Here is a 23,955-nt window from a genome sequence, read left to right as displayed (position 1 = left end):
ACGATACATACCGAACAAAGGGGACAAACATTTGGAGTCAAACGTTTCTGCAGGTGGCAATTGGATGGGATTAGCCTTTATTAGTCTCACAGTGGAGACATTTACATTTTACAGAAGCCAAGTGATGAAAGGAAGAAATAAAGGAACAAAAAAAAATACAGGACCTGCTGTAAAGGCTCTCGCGGCGCAATCTTGGAGACAAAACAGCAACAACAAAATGACGGACCCTTAGTGAACCTCAAAACAAAGAATGGGCCGGTTCACTTATTCGTAGTCTTAACATCAATACTACAGCCAAACAAACTTGACCACGTTGTCACTCGCCACGACCGCTGGAATAGTATGGAGTGGTTTGGGCGCATCTAGCAACAATTCCTTGTCTTATAGCGACCTCTACTGTCTACTTGATCGATAAAGTCGGGGTGGGATCTGTCGTCAGTGGTCATTGTTGGTAGTGCAGGCGGAAGCTTGGCCACCAGTTGGGGGCATCGCGCGGTTTAAACGTCGTCTCACCTCCGCTGATCAACTTGACCACCAACTCCTGGAAACTTTCCGGACCCCGTGTTGCTTTTGTCTCTAGCAAGAGGGCAAGTACATGGATAAACTCAAGAAGGTGCTGAGCGGTGAAGATGAGGAGAATAACACGGACGAAAGCGGAATACTGGAGGTGATGTCACGCAGCGCAGCTCTTTTTAGCTTGTTGTTAGCCTCCAAAGGCTAGCCACAGTTCAGCTGTCAAAATAATGAATTGACGCTGAGTAACCTTTATAGTAAAGTATGATCATTTCATTCATGTTAAGTCTCAGGATTTGGTCGGGAGATTCCCGATTTTGACCACACTACTCAAAATACTCATTATATCAAGCAACTGTTGACACAATACAGACAGTTCATTTGTAGGCTGAAACAAAAGAAAATGTAAAAAAAAAAAATAGATTGATACTAATTGAATGTATAAATAAAGAATGAAAGCATTTTTGTGTTTTATTTACTTCTAATTTACACTTTTGTAACTCCCGATTTATGATTTCTGAAGCTTAACATTTGTTTGTTTTTTTAACTATGGATGAAAATCAAATAGAACAAAAGATCAATTAGTAATATGCAAATTAAGATTTTGGCTAACAATGTCATTACAACAAAAAAAATCTAGGCACATTCAGATGCAAGAACATGTCTTAAATTAATGTACTGCACTTGCTTTACAGAAATTTCATGCGGAATCATGAAACAGTGCAATATCTTCAAGCAAAGATCAGATTACATAGAAGACGACTGTTTTTTTCTTTCAAGATTTAAGTGCAAGTTGGCTGAAATGTGGTACTTTTTTGGTACATGTAGATTATGTATCATGTGACATGAATCAGTGGTAGACAACCACTGAATATCCAATTCACAGGGGGGTCTTTGGTTGAGGTTGGAGTTACACCCATCGTTGCAGAGTCCTAAATAAAATAAACATGCCCATGAAAAACCTCTCCATAATAGGCCACACAGAAAATAAGTCAATGCTACACAGCACAGAGTGTGTGGTCTTTTGCACTATGATTAAGTATTCTTACACTGCTGCGAAAATGTGCTTCATTGTCCAATGCAATCCTGAAATGTCATGATTACAGAAAGTGCAATATTTGCATGAAAACATTATTGTGGGCCAACATTAAAAAAATGATCAAAACAAAACCATTAAGCCGTTTAGTCGTAAATGGACATACTGCCTGCTTTTTTCACATGACGATGCTCTGCCACTGGTAACATGAAAATTGGGATTATTGAAAAACGACCACCTCGTGGTCACGGAATCTCTTTCTCAGGGAAGTTGGAGCTTCTCCCTCCTGACCAGGGGCAAGAACCATGCTGCACCCTGTCCTCGTCACTCTTCAAACACAAGATGAGAGATAGAAAACCATTCAAACACATGTGCACCCCTGAGAGGGAATTTTGAATCTTCAAACAGTGAATTAACCTAACATGTTTTTCTGGCTTTGAGTTAACTGTGAGAACCACACAGCCATTTCAGTAGTCATTAATTTTGAAACACTGAAATGGCAGTACGATGCAAATGAACCTACCTACGTGTGTTTAGTCAAAATTATGATGATGTAATCTCTCCAGAGAGCCAGTCAGGCATCAACACTGGCCTGGGGGACAAGGATGAAAGGCTTCCTGATGTGTTTCCTTTTGGGGATTCTGTGCTCCATTCTGGTGAGTGGATGTGGGTGTGATGTTTGGTTGGGGCCGTCCAAACTTTTTCTTCTAAGAGCTGCATACATAACAAAGGAAAGAGGGCTACTTTGACAGTTTTAATTTAGAATTTACACAACCCGCAAAAAGCAATTTCTAAGTGTTAGAAAGTAAATGCAAAACAATGATATATTCTGTAAGAGTGTTTAATGTATAGGGGGGTTATAACAGCACCTAAGTGCTGATGCTTGATGTTGGAGAACAAGGACGTCTTCATTCATTCCAGGACATGGAGCGTGCCACGTAAAAATAAAATAAAAATAACAACACGGAAAACATAGTTTGGACACCCCTATTGTGGGAAAATCATAACCCGCCTATTTCCCTTGCATTGCTCCTTTCACGCTCACTGCCTGTTTTATTTCAGGGCACATGTATGCTCTGGTTGCCTGGGTTTGGTCTCCCTGTTTTTGCTGTCATGTACAGTGTGGGAAACCTCTGCGCTTTAGCCAGGTACACAATGTGTAATGTGTAAAACCATCTGCGCTTTTTTTTTATACAGTGCGCAACGTGCCTGTGTCTCATGTGGTTTCAGCACCATGTTCCTGATAGGACCGTGCAGACAGTTGAAGAACATGTGTGCTAAAGAACGTGCGTTGGCTACGATCATCATGCTGGTGAGATGAGAATTTCATGCTGTGCTTATCACCAACTTCAGTGAAAATGGAATTACAGATTGATGATGTGGATGTGGTTATTTTGATGATAGTCTGTGTCTGTCCGTCTTTCTGCAGGTATGTCTGGCGCTGACGTTGTGTTCAGCTTTTTGGGTGAGAAATTCATCTCATGTTTTGACAGGCATGACAAATGTTACTTTTATGTCACACATTTAGGAGAGAACCGCCCACCGTAAAGTTAATGCCACAAGTGCCTAAATCTAAAAGCTTTAGTAATTACTAAAGTATATTTTCTTTCTGTAATAGCTCATATACAAACATCTAAAAGGTCATTTCCCAATGACCAAAATATTAAAGTATTATTTAGACCAGGGGAGTCAAACGTACGGCCCGCGGGCCGGAACCGGCCCCCAAGGAGGTTTAATCAGGCCCGCAGGATAGTTTAAAAGTGGGAAAAATGCACAACCGACACGGAATTCATATTTTTAACGAGGTGCAATTCAAGGATTGTCCACCAGAATGTGCTGTTTTGATCAACGTAGTAGAAAACAGCAGTGTTTTTTTTCAACCATGTCTTTTTTTTTCAACCGTTGTTCCAACACCCTCATTAGCCAAAATGTCATTATCCAAACGGAGACAAGTAGATAAGGAGTGTAGAATTTTGACCTGACCTGATGCGGACGTGAAGCGCTACAAAGTCAAGATTGCGGGATTACTGTGAGAAACGTTTTCAGGTATCTATTTGGTGAACTTTCAGTTTTTCGCTCACCTTTCACAGTTAAAGCTTCTGATCTACCAGTCGAAATCCAGCTAGAAATAATTGATTTGCAATGTGATGCAGATTTAAAGGGCCTCCGTAGGTCTGGAATTTTTTTATCAGTATCTACTACCAGGGTACCCCAAATTAACAGCCCTGGCTGCTAAAGTTTTGGGCATGTTTGCAACAACCTACCTTTGTGAACAAATCTTCTCAGTAATGAATAGCAATTCAACAACAATGCGTTCAAAGCTCACAAACAAGAACTTAAATGACATTCTGAAAGTGTCAGCTTGTCAGGACATGACACCTGTTATTGATGCACTTGTACAGGCCAAAAGATGCCAAATATCAGGAACAAAAAGAATGGTTTGAAAATTCCTTTCTTTATAAATCTCAGATTAATCTTAAAGTGCATGACTATATTTTTCGATACCAATTATGTTAAAGTTTTGTGCCGTTGTAGATTCATTGGGATCAGTTGCAATGCATATATGTGAATGATAAAAGTAAATTGCACATTTGTCCATGAAACGAAATGTTGTGTAAAAGGAATGTGTCATGATGGTTGATTGGTTGATTGGTTGATTGGTTGGCGACCAACGGGGGGCGCTGTCGGCCCCGCCTGCACCTGCACAGGCCCGATCAGATTGGCGACGTCAGCCCTGCCTGCAGCCTCGCAGGAGCTGGTCGTCTTAATCACTGACACTTAAAAGGAGACCCGGCACGACCATCCGGTGTCGGTTCATTGTTTGCTGCATGTTTGTTGCATGCATTGTGTATGCTGTGCATGTGTTTGTTTAACCTTGGCGGACTTTTACTTTTGGTCTTCTTTTGATACTTTGTATTTTTTCTGTTCAGTTGATTTTGATGTTTTACATTTTGTTCGTGCTTACCTTTATTTTAATACAATTTGTCAAACAACCTCCTGCTCCCTCCTGCCTGCTTTTTGGGATCCGCACCCGCCATCACCACCTTGCAAAACGTGACAGAATGAACCGACCAACCATCGGATCCCGCAGGTACATCGGACCCGTCTCATTTCCACCCTGTGCCTGGCAATGCTACGTCCGCGTTAGCCCGAGCCTCGTCGAGTTTGAATTGCGTCACTCGACGAGCCGTAACGTCCACGTAAACGTCCGGCCGAGACCTCCTTCCAGGTGGCCGTCCAGGGTGACACTGGGTGTCTGGCAGTGCACGCCCACGTCCAGCCACGCTGTCGTCGTGCATGACGAATTGAGTCTCATCCACGACGAGCCGTGCAACGTCCGCGTCAACGTCAGTCCGAGACCCCACTCACCGCTGGATCCCGGAGCGGCTCAGGACTGGTCTCGCTTCCCCGGCGCCGGGCAGTTCACGCCTACGTCGGCGTCCGGCCGAGACCTGGTCCCATACGGCCGTACGGGGTGCCATTCTGCACCTGGCAGTTCGACGTCCACGTTGAGCCATGCGCCGTCGCGTGAACGTGCGAGAGGGATCGCATTCGCGGCCACGACGATCCGTGCCACGTCTTCGTCCACCCCAGGCCGAGTCCCGTTCCCATCAGGCCGCCGCCCGTCGTATGCTGGAGAGGCAGCGGTTGCCGTCTCCACCATTGTTCCCTGGCGAGTGGACCTTCTGGGAGACTGTTGGGACTTCTGGAAGCAGCCCCTTGAATGGGGGGGGTACTGTCATGATCTGGTTGGCGACCAAGGGACTTTTACTTTTGATCTTCTTTTGATACTTTGTATTTTTTCGGTTCAGATGATTTTGATGTTTTACATTTTGTTCCTGCTGACCTTTATTTTAATACAATTTGTCAAACAACCTCCTGCTCCCTCCTGCCTGCTTCTTGGGATCCGCACCCGCCATCACCACCTTGCAAAACGTGACAGAATGATCATTAAATGTCATCATTTGTGTAATGTTCTTGTGCTTCTTTCCACCAAAACGAATGAAAGACATGATATTTTGCTTATTTATAGCACGTATGGTATCATTTGAATGATCCGGCCCACTTGACATCTACCGAGGCCATATGTGGCCCACCATGTGAAATGAGTTTGACACCCCTGATTTCGACATTAGTATATCGAAGTTCTTTGAACAAAATGTATTTTTAATGGTAAACTTGAATAATTTTTGTTGTGACCTATTCATTTTTTAATGTACCTTTTTTACACACACACACACACACACACACACACACACACACACACACACACACACACACACACACACACACACACACACACACACACACACACACACACACACACACACACACACACACACAAAGAAGCCTAGAAAATACTTATTACTCTTCCCTGATTGATTTTTTTAGTGATGTTTACAGCTGACAAGAACCATTGCTTGTCTTGAATAAAGTGACGCTACAAAACGATGTCGGAAATGCTGCAGGTAATATCTTGAAGCATCGGGCGGTCTCGCAACCTCTTAAAATCATAATTCGGTCATTCATTGCACGATTCAAGCCATTCAATAACAATGCATCCATTAAAATTGAATAAAAGCGTGGTTAGAGCCCAAAGGTTTATTGAGAATATGCTGGCTAAATGCATCTGGCCTGAGCGCCCCATGTCAACATTGCATCAATTAACTGACCTCTGTCTTCCTCTAGTGGAATAACAACGGCCTTGCTCTGGTCTTCTGTGTCTTGCAGTTTGTGGCCTTCGCTTGGTAAGCTTTGGTGCACATGTGTTGTGGCTTATTAGGGAAGGGGGTGCGCCTGGGTTCATGTTTCTCAAAGTAAATGCATGGTTTCCAGTTAAGTTTAATTTTAATGACATTCATGTTCCTAATCAGTAAGACTCATAATAACAACAATAACAGAGACCCACAGATGCTTTATTTTGAAAATGCGATACCATTTTTTTACAGGACATATTGGCACGGAAGAGCCATGCCCCCCCCCCCCCATGACGTCCTTATCACTTATATATATATATATATATATATATATATATATATATATATATATATATATATATATATATATATATATATATATATATATATATAAAAATAACATTATTATTGCACACATGGATGCTAAAACACAAACAAATGGGAATACATAATCACAATTAAATGAAAATTGTGTTTTTACTGCAGGTATGGCTTGTCTTACATCCCATTCGCCAGGTAATTCACATGTATGCACATATAATCAAGCTGTAAGCAATCTAAAAAATAAAAACTGAAGGCTGATGTTCTTTTGTATTTCAGGGACGGCATCATCAAATTGTGTTCAATTTGTTTCTAAAATATTGGAGTGCCCGTTCAAGATGCTGCAAGTGGTCAGGCCAGGTGTCAGGTGTGCCTTCCTTGGGGAGAAATTCAATGTACCGGTAGATATTGTCTGTGTTAATTGTCTGCCTGTTTTCACAACAGAATGTTATTTTATTTTTTAATATGCTCACTCTTTTCCTCTTCAATGTTTTATTATTTATTTTACCAATTATTTTACATTTCACAGCAGGTTTTACATATTTTATCGAGTATGCTTCATTGTCATCAATTACGTAATTGTTGGTTTATTTAGAAAACATACAGGGTCAACCTGAATATTAAGGAACTGGGGAGGATGGGCCCTTTGTGAAAAAGTGAAATTTATTATTATTATTATTATTATTATTATTATTATTATTATTATTATTATTGTTGTTGTTGTAAAGGAGCGTAATGACGAGCTTTGGATACACTACCTGACGGTCGGTGCGGGATTCATTCTTATTCTGCTTCTGAATGTCCAGATATTTCATGATTGGGACTACTGTATTTCCCCAAGGAAAGTCATGAAACACTCAACATGGTTATGTGACAATTGCCTCCTCACAAAAAAAAGAAACAAATAAATAAGTGAACAAAATAGCAACATTTCCTGCTGAAAAGATGATGAAGTTGCTCAATTTATTGACTCAAATGATGTGTGACCTGTCCATGTTTACCTTCCGCCCAAGTTCACTCTGTCTTTATACCCCGACGAAGGGCCAAAGCCGCTAAATCTCCCCGCTGATTAAATCACACACACATCACACATGCACCTATCAGGTGTCGTGGCTTTCCAGATTTTTGACCTATTGTCCGTTTCACGCTTCCGCTAAGTTGCGCGTGGCTGCCTTCAACGTTCTCGTTGACATTTAAATGTTGATGTGCCCCTGCTGTCGACGCTTGCCTTTTGAAAAAGAAAAGCAAATCTCCTTCTCCAGAGGAAGTTTTCTTTTTCATCCTCTTGGACCACCTAAACAAGTGCCCCTGGCAAGAAAGTAAGTGGACAAATCCTGTTTTTTTTTCTATGGACTGTGTCTCCTTGAGTTTCTGCACTTTTCTTCACTTCGCCACATGGATGTGTTGTCAGTAATTCAGTGTAATTTCTACCGCGCTGTGTGTTTGCAGTTTACCATTTGGGGTAAGAGTGCCGAGGGAGGAGCTTTTGTCCGTCCGATTGTATTCCGTCGCTCACTGCGCTCATTTACATCTCCAACCAAACCCTTGTTAGTGCTCATCATTTTGACTGTCCATCTCCCTTTGTGAGTTTTTTCAGCACTCGGGTAAGTCTGACTTTTTCTGGTTGTTTCATTAAATGTTGCAGGATTTTTTTTTTTCAGTAAGATTTCTTCTAGCATGGTCCTCATTTACGTGCATTTCTGTATACTGTCATCGGGATCGTAAAAAGAGTTGAACTTTCAATTTATATCGGGTTACTTATGCTGTCTAAAGAGTGTACAGTATCTACTGTATTGTGTACACCATATCGGGTGCAGATATTAAGGAACTGGGGAGGATGGGCGATCAAAATTATTAAAATTCTATTGTATTGTATCTACTATATTAACAGTCAAAAGTTTTGACAGACTTTCTCTTGCAAAATATGCCCAACTTGACTGCTAGTTCATATAAAGCACACACAATTCAGATGAATTCTGAAGGTCTTTTTGTGAGAGAATTGGTGACCAAACCTGGCGTATGAGCCAGCTCCAGACGAGCTCCTGTGAGGCATAAAGTAGCCCCACATCAGTGCAGGAAAGTCAATCTACTGCATTGTAATGGTCCGTTTAACTATAAAAGTTTATTATGAAGTTTATTTTGTCCGAATGGCCATGATGATTAACACCGGACACATAAAGTTTGTCCATTTTATTCAACCGTAGATAACATTCTTCAGCGATGACTCAGAAAGTACTTTATGCGCTATACTTTTTACAGTCAATACTTCTTTTCCTTTCGGCTTTTACCTTCAAGGGGTCGCCACAGCGAATCAGTGTCCTCCATCTTCAGAGATTTGATTCACATGTCTACTGTTAAGACAAGAAAAACAAATTAATCAAATACCATAATCTAGTCTGGAATACCTGCTGCATTTTGTTTCCCCCCCTGAAAAGGCAACATTAAGCTCAAAACTGTAGAAACACATTTCACAATTTGGGTTCTTCACGCCATGATTTAGTGGATCGTGAGTAAAAGTGGCTTAATACAATAAAGAGACACCAATTCATCTTGACATTTGAAGCCCTGTAAAATGTTGTAGGGAATCCCAAAAATACAGCTTTACATTTGGAATGTGCACCAAAATGTTATGCGATTGTGTCATGCAGATGGAGATCGAAGAGCAACAAAACGATGGCGAAACCTCATTGAAGCATCGCACATTGCGACTGCTGACCATAGTGGGGAATGACCTTCAGGCCGGATGGGAGAAGGGTGAACCCACAGAAAGAGGGCTACAGGTCACACTGGAGGATGGCGAGCTGTGGAGGAAGTTCCACCACATAACCAATGAAATGATAGTCACCAAAAGCGGACGGTGAGTTGCTATCTAAATTCAGACATCTAAATTCAGACTGGAAGAATAGAAAGCTCAATCGCAGTTGGCACAAACTCAAATGAATGCCTGTCAGATATCAAAAGACTTGAATGACGGCAATGATGCTGATGGATGAAAAATAATTCACCTAAGCAAAAAGGGCAGTTTTCCAGGCCTTTTTGGATTATTTTTTCCCTTCCAATTTTTTTTTTTTTTTTTTTGCGGGGGAAGTGTACCTGGTAAGTTATCTTTATTTTGCTTTCTGTACTTGTAAATGTATTGTTTTAAAATGGTTTTAATGTTTTATTTTTAAGTATATAAAGTTTACTAGTGAATAACACAGGCTATCTTACAAATCAAGCTGCCTTGGTTTGATCACCAAATACAATTTTTGCCTGCAGCCAAGTCTAAATTGAATTTCCCCTTGAGGGATAATAATGAGTATAATGTACTGTATCCCTAAATGACGCAGTCAAGCCTTAAGAGAGTAATCTGTCTGCATGTTCCTTACTTATCAAGTTGATTACACAACCAACCATTTTTTTTTAAATTGTTGATATATTTTTATGAATGACATTGACATCATTCAACTTTTTTTTCACCCTTGATGAGAGTGGTGAATGTTGTGATTTTATTTTCGACATTGCCTGAACAAATATACAAAAAGTTGGGGGTTTCCAGTGGAATTTCAGGATGAACCAAAAAAGTATGAGTGGTGAATTTAATTTCACCTCTTGTAACCTTTGAATGTATGTGTTCACCTGTTGAAGTTTTCAATCATTTTTGCACAACTTGTCTAACAAGGAACACACACACACACACACACACACACACACACACACACACACACACAACAAATGTTTTGTGAGTAGGAGTCTGTTGGAAATATAGTATTAGATTAGGTTAGCATTTATTAGTCTCACACTGGAGAAATTTACATTTTACAGCAGCAAAGTGATGAAACAGAGAGAAGAAGTAGAAAAACAAAATACAGGAGCTGCTGTCAAAGCAGCCACTCTCGCGGCGCCATCTTGAAGTCAAAATAATAAAAAAACAAAATAACAAATAATATGACAACACAAAGACAGACAGTCATTCAATTTTAAGCACAGCACCGTCTTTGTTGTATGAAGCAGTTCTAGATGAAAGAGGAGAGGATCAAAGCATCCTTTTCACCAGTGGAACGTCATGGTGAAGTGTACACGTCTGCTACAAGCTAAGTTTTGAAAGCAAACACAAAGCTGTAGCACCCATTGATGAAAAGAGATTGTCTCACATCTCCTGTCCCACGTAAATCCGCTTCAATTCTATGCTGCGACGGACGTTCCAGATGCGCATCGGCGCTCTGCGCTGACGCTCCTTTCTTCTCATCGCAGACTCCTCAAGCCATGCACCTAACCATCCGCAGACTGTCCAACAGCACCAACCTTTCTGCTGAACAAAACAGGGCTGGGAAAATGCTGCCCATTACAGGTGCAAGAAAGGCATAATCGCCCCCAGAGCTGTCCACCGATGACAGTCAAATGGCACCAACAGTCCTGCCAAATCAAAAACGGTGCTGGCATATTTCTGCTGCCAAAAAGACACATCCGCTCACTAAAGTTTCCCCCTTGAGGAATTTTGTGGCCAAAAATACAGAAAAACAATCCCCATCCGGTCCACACGACACACAACAACACAAAGTGACAAAAGGAAACACAAAGACAACACAAAAACAATGAAAACATTCAAGGCTTGTGGGAGCAATTGCCAGCTGCCTACTTGGGCGCCATCTTAGACTTTGTATGAGCAACATTCAGATTCACCACAATGTTTGTCATGTGCTTGTCCTAGACGCATGTTTCCTGTCCTGAAGTTCAGAGTGTCAGGTCTGAACCCGGGTTTGATGTATTCCTTCCTGCTCGACTTCGTCCCGACCGACAACTGCCGCTGGAAGTTTGTCAACGGAGAATGGCTGGTGGCCGCCCAGGCAGAGGGACGCAGCGAGAGTCAGGGCCAAGGTGGAATCTACACGCACCCGGACTCACCCAACTTTGGTGCTCATTGGATGAAGGCAGCGGTGACCTTTAACATGGTCAAATTAAACAACAAAATCAAGGCAGAGGGACAGGTATCGGAAAATAGTGGAAATATGCTTACCACGTGTTTAGCAATATGTACGTCTGATTACAAATGCCACAGACTACAAGTGAGTTTTGAGGCGGGTTTTACAGATGGGCAGCGAGGGGGCTTGCCGAATGTTCAGTGGCAGGTCATTCCAGAAAGTCGGAAAAGGTTTGATCCCATGTGAGCCTCCGATTAGTTTTTGGCACGTCTAATAATGTCTGGTCAGCAGACCTGAGGCGTCGGGAAGGTGTGCAGAGGTGGATGAGCTCGGAGAAGTAACGAGGAGCGAGGCCATTTAAGGATTTGAAGACAAATACGATCTTGAAAAGAACTCCAAAATGTATAGGAAGTCAGTGAAGGGATGCCAGAGTAGCAGTTATTGTATGTGCTCCCTTCTACAAGTACCAGTCAAGAAGCGAGCAGCAGCATTCTGAACCAGCTGGAGACGCTTTATGGAGGATTGGCCGACTCCAAAATAAAGCGCAATACAGTAATCATTTGTCGTGTTCTGTTGTGCTGGAGTGGAAGAGAGCGTACCGCTTGAAAAAAATCCACTTCAGTGGCTCTTCTCACACACACTCCACCTGCGTGCCCTCCTCGTAGCCACGGGAACGCCATAAACACGTTATAATTGGTTGGCTGCGGTTTAATGCGCTTTCTGTGTACAAGTTCCCAATCATCACTCAGCAGCCTCAGACATGCACACACGTGCACACACACACAGGTCAGTAATGCAGTCTTACAACTGGGCTGTAATTGAATAATTGCTCATCTTATTTGTGCATTATGGTAATTTATGTTTTTTACCGTGGCATTAATTTACCCATCATGTCTCCGAGAGATGACAGCGAAGGTAAACTAAATTCAGAGAGCCTGAATTGCCTGTTTGGCTTCAACATACTGGTTGAAGCCAACCTCTCGGAAAGAAATTTGTTATTTTGTGTTGTCCTGAAGGACCAAAATAGTTAATTGGACATTTTTATCACTATTTGAGTCTTATTCAAAGGAGCGTTTCAACAACAACAAAAATGCATTTGTGTGTGGCACTGTGTACAAATGCCTGTGGTTTTGTGTGTGTCTTCCAGGTCATGTTAAACTCGCATCATAAATACGAGCCTCATCTGTACATCGTATGTGTTGGCTCGCAACAGCATCTCGTTTCCGACGTTTCCTTCAAAGAGACTCAGTTTATTGCGGTCACCGCCTATCAGAATGAAGAGGTACAGTAATTTGTGAGTTTGATACCTTCTCGGGAACCCCAAAGACTCTTCAAAGTTACCTGAAGGGAGATATTATGTAGAAATTGACAATTTAGTCATGAATAGTCTTGTCTTTGCACCAAAAACACCAACAAACTCTCGCAAAAAGCATTGATCAAAATCGTTTATGGTCTGTTGAGACAAAGGTGAAAATATGTTGTTACCAGACCTTGTTCTTTGCTGATGTCTGCTCTTTGTAGCACATGCACAGTTCCACATAAAATGTGTAAATCCGCATGAGGGAGGAAAATTCACACGTATGCTGAGTCTGTCACGAATAAGACCTCCAAAGAATGTAAATGGTGAATGATACAGAATAGAAGTTAGCATATTTTAAAGTTTCATGCTGTTGTATGCTCAGTTGGCCGAACACAAGGCCCACAATGGAAGCACAGAAAATCTGGGGTCAATCTGAGGTTAACAGACACAGCCTGTTAAACTGTCATCCTCAGTTAGGAGATCTGGCCTTGGGCGGAATTTAGGACTTGGTAAACTCCATCACAGGAAAAGCTCATTCGATAGGTTACAAATCTATCAGTTCATGGAAAGACAACCCATTAAAATGTCTACGTTGGTTTATGGATGGTTGGTGCTTGTACCATGGGACATCCAAGGGTGTGCTATATAAATCAAGAAGACCAAGTCTTACTCATGTATCACTTAAATTTGCATATACTCTCAATGAATAGCTTGGCAGAGGGAAGTAGAGGGTGGGCGTCGGTCATGAATGGCTATGTCCCCTGCCAGCAGTAAAAGACAATCTTCCTGTGTCCGAGCAAACATCTCAATGACAGCGAAATACGTTTTGTTTTCTATATAGCTCACAGCTCTGAAGATCAAACATAATCCTTTTGCCAAAGGATTTCTGGACATCAAAGTGAGGTGAGGCAGGAGAGTGAACAAAGATGTGGCAGATGTTGCCCTGTGTTATCATCTTTTGAACTATCAGCATTTCCGCCCAGGATTAAGTCGTATTGCCGTACTGTATGTTTAACAAGGTTTTTTTTGTCATTCTGCTCAACACAGGAACCTAGGTGGGCGGGGCATCACACACCCAAGGGTGGGCCTTGTTGGAAATCCAACACGTGAGTTTTGAATTTCAGCATGAAATTGTGCACAAAACAGTATGAGAGAACCAGACTAACATATGTATTTCAATTTGATTGAAGAAATAAAATGCAATCTCGTATAGGACACAATCAATGAATTGTTGAGACTTTATATTTGACAGAGACAACTATTGGAAGCAATTATAGCTTTGCCGTGTGCTTGGGGCATGTGCATAAATTTCAAGTTACAGTATTTTGAACTTGTGGACAGGCAATTAGTTGCCTTTTATGCCATTTTACAGTAATTACTGTAAACAAAGAGGGAATTGACACATCCCAAATGTGTTAATGATAGTTTTTAATCATAAATATATCACAAAATCTCAGCATTTCACATTCTTTTTGCATGACAATTTGAAATGGGTGTTGTATTCTGTTACTCATTATTCATTCTGTCACCCAAATCAAAAACGGTGCTGGCATATTTCTGCTGCCAAAAAGACACATCCGCTCACTAAAGTTTCCCCCTTGAGGAATTTTGTGGCCAAAAATACAGAAAAACAATCCCCATCCGGTCCACACGACACACAACAACACAAAGTGACAAAAGGAAACACAAAGACAACACAAAAACAATGAAAACATTCAAGGCTTGTGGGAGCAATTGCCAGCTGCCTACTTGGGCGCCATCTTAGACTTTGTATGAGCAACATTCAGATTCACCACAATGTTTGTCATGTGCTTGTCCTAGACGCATGTTTCCTGTCCTGAAGTTCAGAGTGTCAGGTCTGAACCCGGGTTTGATGTATTCCTTCCTGCTCGACTTCGTCCCGACCGACAACTGCCGCTGGAAGTTTGTCAACGGAGAATGGCTGGTGGCCGCCCAGGCAGAGGGACGCAGCGAGAGTCAGGGCCAAGGTGGAATCTACACGCACCCGGACTCACCCAACTTTGGTGCTCATTGGATGAAGGCAGCGGTGACCTTTAACATGGTCAAATTAAACAACAAAATCAAGGCAGAGGGACAGGTATCGGAAAATAGTGGAAATATGCTTACCACGTGTTTAGCAATATGTACGTCTGATTACAAATGCCACAGACTACAAGTGAGTTTTGAGGCGGGTTTTACAGATGGGCAGCGAGGGGGCTTGCCGAATGTTCAGTGGCAGGTCATTCCAGAAAGTCGGAAAAGGTTTGATCCCATGTGAGCCTCCGATTAGTTTTTGGCACGTCTAATAATGTCTGGTCAGCAGACCTGAGGCGTCGGGAAGGTGTGCAGAGGTGGATGAGCTCGGAGAAGTAACGAGGAGCGAGGCCATTTAAGGATTTGAAGACAAATACGATCTTGAAAAGAACTCCAAAATGTATAGGAAGTCAGTGAAGGGATGCCAGAGTAGCAGTTATTGTATGTGCTCCCTTCTACAAGTACCAGTCAAGAAGCGAGCAGCAGCATTCTGAACCAGCTGGAGACGCTTTATGGAGGATTGGCCGACTCCAAAATAAAGCGCAATACAGTAATCATTTGTCGTGTTCTGTTGTGCTGGAGTGGAAGAGAGCGTACCGCTTGAAAAAAATCCACTTCAGTGGCTCTTCTCACACACACTCCACCTGCGTGCCCTCCTCGTAGCCACGGGAACGCCATAAACACGTTATAATTGGTTGGCTGCGGTTTAATGCGCTTTCTGTGTACAAGTTCCCAATCATCACTCAGCAGCCTCAGACATGCACACACGTGCACACACACACAGGTCAGTAATGCAGTCTTACAACTGGGCTGTAATTGAATAATTGCTCATCTTATTTGTGCATTATGGTAATTTATGTTTTTTACCGTGGCATTAATTTACCCATCATGTCTCCGAGAGATGACAGCGAAGGTAAACTAAATTCAGAGAGCCTGAATTGCCTGTTTGGCTTCAACATACTGGTTGAAGCCAACCTCTCGGAAAGAAATTTGTTATTTTGTGTTGTCCTGAAGGACCAAAATAGTTAATTGGACATTTTTATCACTATTTGAGTCTTATTCAAAGGAGCGTTTCAACAACAACAAAAATGCATTTGTGTGTGGCACTGTGTACAAATGCCTGTGGTTTTGTGTGTGTCTTCCAGGTCATGTTAAACTCGCATCATAAATACGAGCCTCATCTGTACATCGTATGTGTTGGCTCGCAACAGCATCTCGTTTCCGACGTTTCCTTCAAAGAGACTCAGTTTATTGCGGTCACCGCCTATCAGAATGAAGAGGTACAGTAATTTGTGAGTTTGATACCTTCTCGGGAACCCCAAAGACTCTTCAAAGTTACCTGAAGGGAGATATTATGTAGAAATTGACAATTTAGTCATGAATAGTCTTGTCTTTGCACCAAAAACACCAACAAACTCTCGCAAAAAGCATTGATCAAAATCGTTTATGGTCTGTTGAGACAAAGGTGAAAATATGTTGTTACCAGACCTTGTTCTTTGCTGATGTCTGCTCTTTGTAGCACATGCACAGTTCCACATAAAATGTGTAAATCCGCATGAGGGAGGAAAATTCACACGTATGCTGAGTCTGTCACGAATAAGACCTCCAAAGAATGTAAATGGTGAATGATACAGAATAGAAGTTAGCATATTTTAAAGTTTCATGCTGTTGTATGCTCAGTTGGCCGAACACAAGGCCCACAATGGAAGCACAGAAAATCTGGGGTCAATCTGAGGTTAACAGACACAGCCTGTTAAACTGTCATCCTCAGTTAGGAGATCTGGCCTTGGGCGGAATTTAGGACTTGGTAAACTCCATCACAGGAAAAGCTCATTCGATAGGTTACAAATCTATCAGTTCATGGAAAGACAACCCATTAAAATGTCTACGTTGGTTTATGGATGGTTGGTGCTTGTACCATGGGACATCCAAGGGTGTGCTATATAAATCAAGAAGACCAAGTCTTACTCATGTATCACTTAAATTTGCATATACTCTCAATGAATAGCTTGGCAGAGGGAAGTAGAGGGTGGGCGTCGGTCATGAATGGCTATGTCCCCTGCCAGCAGTAAAAGACAATCTTCCTGTGTCCGAGCAAACATCTCAATGACAGCGAAATACGTTTTGTTTTCTATATAGCTCACAGCTCTGAAGATCAAACATAATCCTTTTGCCAAAGGATTTCTGGACATCAAAGTGAGGTGAGGCAGGAGAGTGAACAAAGATGTGGCAGATGTTGCCCTGTGTTATCATCTTTTGAACTATCAGCATTTCCGCCCAGGATTAAGTCGTATTGCCGTACTGTATGTTTAACAAGGTTTTTTTTGTCATTCTGCTCAACACAGGAACCTAGGTGGGCGGGGCATCACACACCCAAGGGTGGGCCTTGTTGGAAATCCAACACGTGAGTTTTGAATTTCAGCATGAAATTGTGCACAAAACAGTATGAGAGAACCAGACTAACATATGTATTTCAATTTGATTGAAGAAATAAAATGCAATCTCGTATAGGACACAATCAATGAATTGTTGAGACTTTATATTTGACAGAGACAACTATTGGAAGCAATTATAGCTTTGCCGTGTGCTTGGGGCATGTGCATAAATTTCAAGTTACAGTATTTTGAACTTGTGGACAGGCAATTAGTTGCCTTTTATGCCATTTTACAGTAATTACTGTAAACAAAGAGGGAATTGACACATCCCAAATGTGTTAATGATAGTTTTTAATCATAAATATATCACAAAATCTCAGCATTTCACATTCTTTTTGCATGACAATTTGAAATGGGTGTTGTATTCTGTTACTCATTATTCATTCTGTCACCCAAGTACACAAACATTACAAGAACAACAACACACTGACACTACCATGTGTGGTGTGTCATATTATGATTGTATTATTCACATTTGTGTGGCCAATTGGTGAAATGTGACTTCAGGTTGGTCTCAGAGTTCACCGGATGGAGGCGGTGGTTTTACTTATGGCGGCAGGCTTTCTCTTGCATCCCATCATCAACACGGATACATGCATAGTGGTTATGCCGGGCGACGCTCTCCCTATCATCACCCTCCCCACCTGCATCCCTCTGGTAAAGTCAACAAACAACCTGTTTGGGGGGGCAACTTTAAATGGGAATGGCATTAACTCATTCACTGCCATTCACGAATTGATCCAAAAAATCTTATCCCGTGGCTGTAAAGTGTCCCTGAGAGTTTTGAAAGGCACTTATAAATAACATGTACAGTGATACCTTGGTTTACGAACCCCTTGGCTTACGAACCTTTCGCCTTACTAACTTTTCGGTTTACAAACGTTACATTTATGAAAATTTTACCTTGGCATACGAACTATTTTTTGGGATACACACGGAGCTGCCTCAATGAGCGAACGAGCCGGTTCTCCTAACAAGAAAATGGTGGCCGACTGTTTTGTCCTCAATCCCCCCCCCCCCCCCAGTCTTCAGTTAAAGCCACGAGCTTGGTCAAGAACACAGCAGCGAGGGGTTGGGGGTTACAGACAGCGAGAGAGTGAGGCCGTTCTCCCAAAAACAAAAGGGTGTCTTCGGTTAAAGCCACGTGATTGGTCAAGAACGCAGAAGTGAGTGAGTGGGGGTTGGGGGGGGGGGGTTAAACATTAAAGAGACGGCAGACGACATAGAGAGAGTGAGAAAACACACACACACACACACACACAAGAGAGACGACAGAGCTTGAAAAAAAGAAGACAAAACAAAAGTGAAATGGTGAGAAAACAGTGACATTTGGACTTGTTTCAACTTTGATAGTTCAAAGGCAGAGTGTAGACTGCAAGGATAAAATATCCCATCAATCAGGCTCCACAAACAACCCGCGCAAGCCATCTGTACACTTAATGCGAAAAGCTATCAACCCAGCTAAACAGATCACAACTGATGAAGAACTAGATACAATTATCACAGAGAAAGCACCTACAGGGAATCATTCCTCAAGATGGTGAAAGAACATTCCTCATCAAGTGTTTAATGCTAATGAAACCAGCCACTCCATTCCATCAAGCCATCAACGACCATCACAAAGGTAACTAAAACGACTTTATACAGTAGTTTATTTATTTAATTATAATACAATAGCACATTTATTATACATAAAATAAGGTAGATTTTGTGTAGTTTTAAGGCTTAGAAAATTAGAAAGTACAAAATAATGTTTTATGGGGACCTGGGAACGGATTATTCTCATTTTAATGGATTCCTAATGGAAATTAATTCTTGGGATACGCACTTTCCGCCTTACACAGTCTGTCTGGGAATCAATTAAGTTCGTTAGCCAAGGTATCACTGTACAGTGAGACCTCAACTTACAAACACCTTATCTTACAAACTTTTCGTCTTAAGAACCTCTAATTTATGAAAATTGAACCTTATAATAAGCACTATTTTCATAATACACACCCACCACGGCTGGCGGAGTGATCTTCCGCGGAAGCGCACGACCGAACAGCGCTCCAGCCGGCGCTACTTTCCACACCCCCTCTCATTGAATGCACACGTCGATCGCCTACTTGGAGCTTTTTGCTGATAATTTTACTATGATGGGACCGAAAAAAAACACCACAGCCTCGTGTTCAGCCCAAGAAGACACAAAATAAAATCACCGTCGCTGAGAAGAAGGAGATAATTGAAAAACACGAACGAGGTGTGCGTTTGTGTGATTTAGTGGCAGAGCACGGCTATGCTAAGTCAACCATTGCTCCCATTCTCCGGAACAGAGAAGCCATCAAAGGTGCGTCTGTTGCAAAAGGTGTTTCCGTGCTCTCAAAGCGACGGTCTCGGGCAATCAAAGAAGTTGAAAAAAAACTTTATTTTACAGCACAGTTTATTTCTTTAATTACAGTCCTCATGTAATGTGCCTCTCTTTGTGACTTTATGATACAATGCAGTCTATTTCTTTCATTACAATACAATAGCACATTTATTATACATAGAATAAGGTATGTTGTGTGTAGTTTTAAGGTTTATTTAGTGAAAAACTATATTTTATGGAAATTCAGGAACGGTTTATTCCCATTTTAATGGTTTCCTGTGGGATTTTTTTTTTGAGATACACACTTTTCACCTTACACACTCTGTCTGGGAACCAATTAAGTTCGTAAGTTGAGGTCTCACTGTATTATTATTGTTCGGGAATTGAAAGTGTGACGTGGAGCACCATTCCCGAATTTGTTTGGGTTCTGATTTTTCTTGTTTGGGTGCCTATAAAGCGCTGACCATGACCTCTGGCTATGTTTTTTCCCTTCCACAAGGGCACAGCATTTGCCTTTTCTCCATGTTTGCACTTTGTTCCAGCTTTAGCTGTTGTTAAAGCACTATATAAATCAATATACATATATGTATTGCATTGTATTTTTGGCAGCCACCCTCATTTCAAGCTTATATAATTCCAGCCCCATAAAATGTAGGAATCAACTCTTTGTTTCTGATGAAAGAAGAGATTCTCAGGTTTCTTACTCTGCGTTGAATGTTTATGTAGTCCTCAAACTCAATATTATGTGGGTCCTGGAATTTGAGTGACAATGACAAAAACCCTGGCACTGGAGTGGACACATGTTGCACATGTCTGGCAGTGAATGAGTTCAATAACAATTTGCCTGTTTTGGGATTCATTGTTTAATATTGCCGAATTGATTTGAATTCAGTTGACATATCTCAAGTTCGCAAGTCAAAGCAAAACAAAAAAAAAGTCTAAATGTATCTTGAAAAATTCTTAAGTATTGTCATTATTATCTCAACCCACGGCGGTATATCTTTCATTGACATTGTATGACTTTTGACCTACTTAAAGGACAACCGACCCCTCCCGACAATTTGTGTCCATAATTTGTAAAATGACTTCAAATGTCTTCTACTGAGCGTATTTTACAAAGATTCCACTGCACATAGCGAGATTTTCCGTTTTAAGACTCACTCTAAATATTTAGGAAGTTTTGTTTTTGAGTTGGTGACGATTCGTCACGTCTCGACAGGAGTGCCCCTGACCGAGAAAGCGACACACAATGCATTTTGGGTACTTTGTTTGGTCTGAAAACTTCGTGTTGATCCGTGTTTATGGCGAAATAAGAAGGACAATACATAAATAACATGATGGTGAATCGTTTTGTGTTGCACCAAGACAACTACTATTTCTAGTATTTGATATTCGCTGACACAAATTCCCAGCACACAAATCAGCCCATTTCCAACGGAGCTTGGGCGCCATATTCTGCAAAATGACCCGGAAGGACTTCTTTAATCGATTGCAAACATTTATGCTTTCCTCTTCAGAACTATTTGAATAATATTCATAACTGGATGAGTAACAAGAAAGCATCTTCTCCGAAACTGAAGCCATTGTTGTGATTCTCGAGCAAGGCAAGACGTCTCTGTGTGACGTCACGAACAAGGGAGCAGGACCTTCTGAAAATGAAACTTTCTCAGATCATTTTGAAGTAGTTTTGGGAGACTCATTTTTATTGGTGTTTTTCATTTGACTAAAAATATCAGCCTGCGTGTTTTGGGTATTTTAGATGCTATAAAACGTTTTTCTGATGTCAGTTAGGAAACAAAAAAATGTTGTTGGTTGTCCTTTAAAGGACAACCGACGTCTCCGGACAAGTTGTGCCCATAATTTGTAAAATGGCTTTAAATGACTTCTACTGAGCGTATTTTAATAAGATTCCACCTCATATAGCAATATTTTACGTTAAGACTCGCACTGAATATTCAGGAAGTCTTGTTTTTCAGTTGGTGACGAGTCCGTACGTGACGTCACTAAAGGAACGCCCCTGACCGAAAAAAAGACACATTGTAGCAGTCCTTCCATCACGTCAATGTATTTTGCTGTACTTGTTTGGTCTGAAAACCTCGTGTTGCACCCAAAAGCCGCCAGAAGAGAGTGTCCAAGCTCCATGGAAGGAATTTATCAGCCTGTGGAAACGAGCTGATTCATTCCTCACGGCAGCTGGTCACCATTTTTTCTGCCTCTTTTCTGGGCCGCTACATTGCAGTCCAGATGCCTCAAAATGACACGGAATAAATTCTTTAATCGATTGCAAACATGTATGCTTTCCTCTTCAGAACTATTTGAATCATATTCATAACTGGACGTGTAACAATAAAGCATATTCTCTGCAAAAAAATTGAGCTGCGAATTGGGCATTTTCAAAAAGTCCCGCCCCCAGTTCGTGACGTCACGCCAAGACGTCTTGCATTGCTGGAGAATCCAAACAATGGCTTCAGATTCGGAGAATATGCTTTCTTGTTACACATGCAGTTATGAATATGATTCAAATAGTTCTGAAGAGGAAAGCATACATGTTTGTAATCGATTAAAGTATTTGTGCCATTTTGAGGCAACATTGGGGGAAAATGTCACCTAAAAAAAAGAGGCACAAAATGGCGACCTTCAGTGGCCACCTCCGCTACCACAGGCTGATAAATTCCTTATATGGAGCTTGGATGCCCTCTTCTGGCGGCTTTTGGGTGCAACACGGTTCTCAGTCCAAACATGTACGAGCAAAATACATTGACGTGATGGAAGTTCTGCTACAATGTGTCTTTTTTCGGTCAGGGGGCGGTCCTTTCATGACGTCACGTACGGACTCGCCACCAACTCAAAAACAAGACTTCTTGAATATTCAGAGCGAGTCTTAAAACGTAAAATATAGCTATATGCGGTGGAATCTTTGTAAAATACGCTCAGCAGAAGTCATTTGAAGCCATTTTAAAAATTATGGACACAACTTGTCCAGAGACGTCGGTTGTCCTTTAAGTCATTTTATTGGTGTTTTGCATTTGAATAAAAATATCATACTGCGTGTTTTGGGTATTTTAAATGCCATAAAACTTTTTCTGATGTCAGTTAAGAAACAAAAAAGTGACGTCAATTGTCCTTTAAACCAAGTGATGTCTCGACTTGAAATTTAGTAGGGAGCCTGCTTAATTGGTTAATTTTTGCCTTCATAACTTTGGACTTGCTTTACATTTTACAGTTAAGACTGGAGAGTTCAATATGGCTTTTCCATATGTGTCTTCCTCTCACCTATGTGTCAAGGTGTTCAGGTGTTATCCGAAGGGGGGAGCTATACCGCTTCTCATGCCCCGACCGAAGACGCACCTTCAAAAATGGCTTCACACAGTTCCAGGTGAGTCTCCGCCTACTACCTCTTATCAAGGTTTCATATCAACGTGTATGTGTTCAAACTGTATCCTTGTTTACCGGCTGCAGTGACATGAGCCTCTCTCCTTTGCCCTGTGCCATTCTCCAAGGACCACTCAGGAGCGAGTACCTCATGCAACCTGACAGTACCACTCGAGCTGGTGAAGCATGGTGGTGATGTCACATTTCGACATAAATTACATATGTGTGATACGGTGGCTTGGTAACGAAAACAGCCTCAAGAGAAAACTAAGCACACCTAAAGACAAATATTTTAATTTGCGTAAGCAAATCTTCACACAGTGCACAAATTAGGCAGAAAACTAAAGTTTGAAAACTTGGCTGCTAAATTTCACACCAAATGGGCGAGCAGGAACACCACAGACCCAACCTTTTGGATACAACAAATTAAATCATCCATTTCAGCTATTATGTGTCCGCTTCAAATGTTTGTGTTGCATTTGGTAGGTTGAAATCAGGCGTGTTTAAAGTATCATCCATTATTCTCAAAAATAGTTTGACTCGTTGAGCAAGTGTATTTTCGAGCATCTTGGAACAGTGGCTGTATATGTGCTGCATATGTATTTATTTAAATAAATGTTTGTATTGGTTTAAGTAATCATAAAAAATGTGAATTATTTATTGAAATAAACGTGTATATATTTGACAGACATTTTAATGACACTGTTTTGACCTCATCTACAAATGAACTAGCCAATTTTTGTGATTTAGAAATTAAACACGGCATTTTTGCACAAAGGTTTGCACAAGCCTGCTTGAAATCAGTTTATCAGTGTATTAAGTGTTCTTAATTGTGCTTTTTGTCTTGGTTGTTGAAACAAGTTTAGCTGCTGCACAGTACTTTGCCAAGTTCCTATATATTAATACATCACCATAAATAAAATTCGATAATTTATGTAATGTCCTCAGCTTGTTGGTGTAAGTTATTTTGTATTTGCCATGCATGTTTTTGGAATG

At 41.3% G+C, this 23,955-nt stretch overlaps 2 protein-coding genes across 3 annotated transcripts; both read left to right on the top strand.

Annotated features, from left to right (window-relative positions):
- The first annotated feature begins 472 nt into the window (after positions 1-472).
- Positions 473-7,513, top strand: LOC148903261 (vesicle transport protein SFT2B-like). 2 transcript variants are annotated; one of them, XM_088998747.1, is made up of 8 exons: positions 473-667; positions 2,116-2,205; positions 2,612-2,697; positions 2,780-2,861; positions 2,979-3,014; positions 6,239-6,297; positions 6,733-6,762; positions 6,847-7,513. In XM_088998747.1, exons 1-8 carry the CDS (start codon positions 596-598, stop codon positions 6,881-6,883), a joined length of 492 nt encoding a protein of 163 aa, XP_088854873.1. In that variant the 5' UTR covers positions 473-595; the 3' UTR covers positions 6,884-7,513. The 2 variants fall into 2 exon arrangements, with proteins under 2 accessions (XP_088854873.1, XP_088854882.1); XM_088998756.1 differs by lacking the exons at positions 6,239-6,297; positions 6,733-6,762; positions 6,847-7,513 and adding an exon at positions 4,611-6,232.
- A 122-nt stretch (positions 7,514-7,635) lies between these two features.
- On the top strand, positions 7,636-23,842 carry LOC148903260 (uncharacterized). Its single transcript, XM_089012371.1, has 12 exons — positions 7,636-9,424; positions 11,258-11,534; positions 12,616-12,750; positions 13,610-13,671; positions 13,816-13,878; positions 14,590-14,866; positions 15,948-16,082; positions 16,942-17,003; positions 17,148-17,206; positions 17,745-17,894; positions 22,873-22,963; positions 23,047-23,842. Exons 1-12 carry the CDS (start codon positions 9,180-9,182, stop codon positions 23,153-23,155), a joined length of 1,665 nt encoding a protein of 554 aa, XP_088868497.1. The 5' UTR covers positions 7,636-9,179; the 3' UTR covers positions 23,156-23,842.
- Positions 23,843-23,955: the final 113 nt, after the last annotated feature.

Source organism: Hippocampus bargibanti, linkage group LG01 (assembly GCF_051943395.1).
Source record: "Hippocampus bargibanti isolate YZ-2025 linkage group LG01, ASM5194339v1, whole genome shotgun sequence".
Lineage (NCBI taxonomy): Eukaryota > Metazoa > Chordata > Actinopteri > Syngnathiformes > Syngnathidae > Hippocampus > Hippocampus bargibanti.
This window is presented reverse-complemented; position numbering and strand designations above follow the sequence as displayed.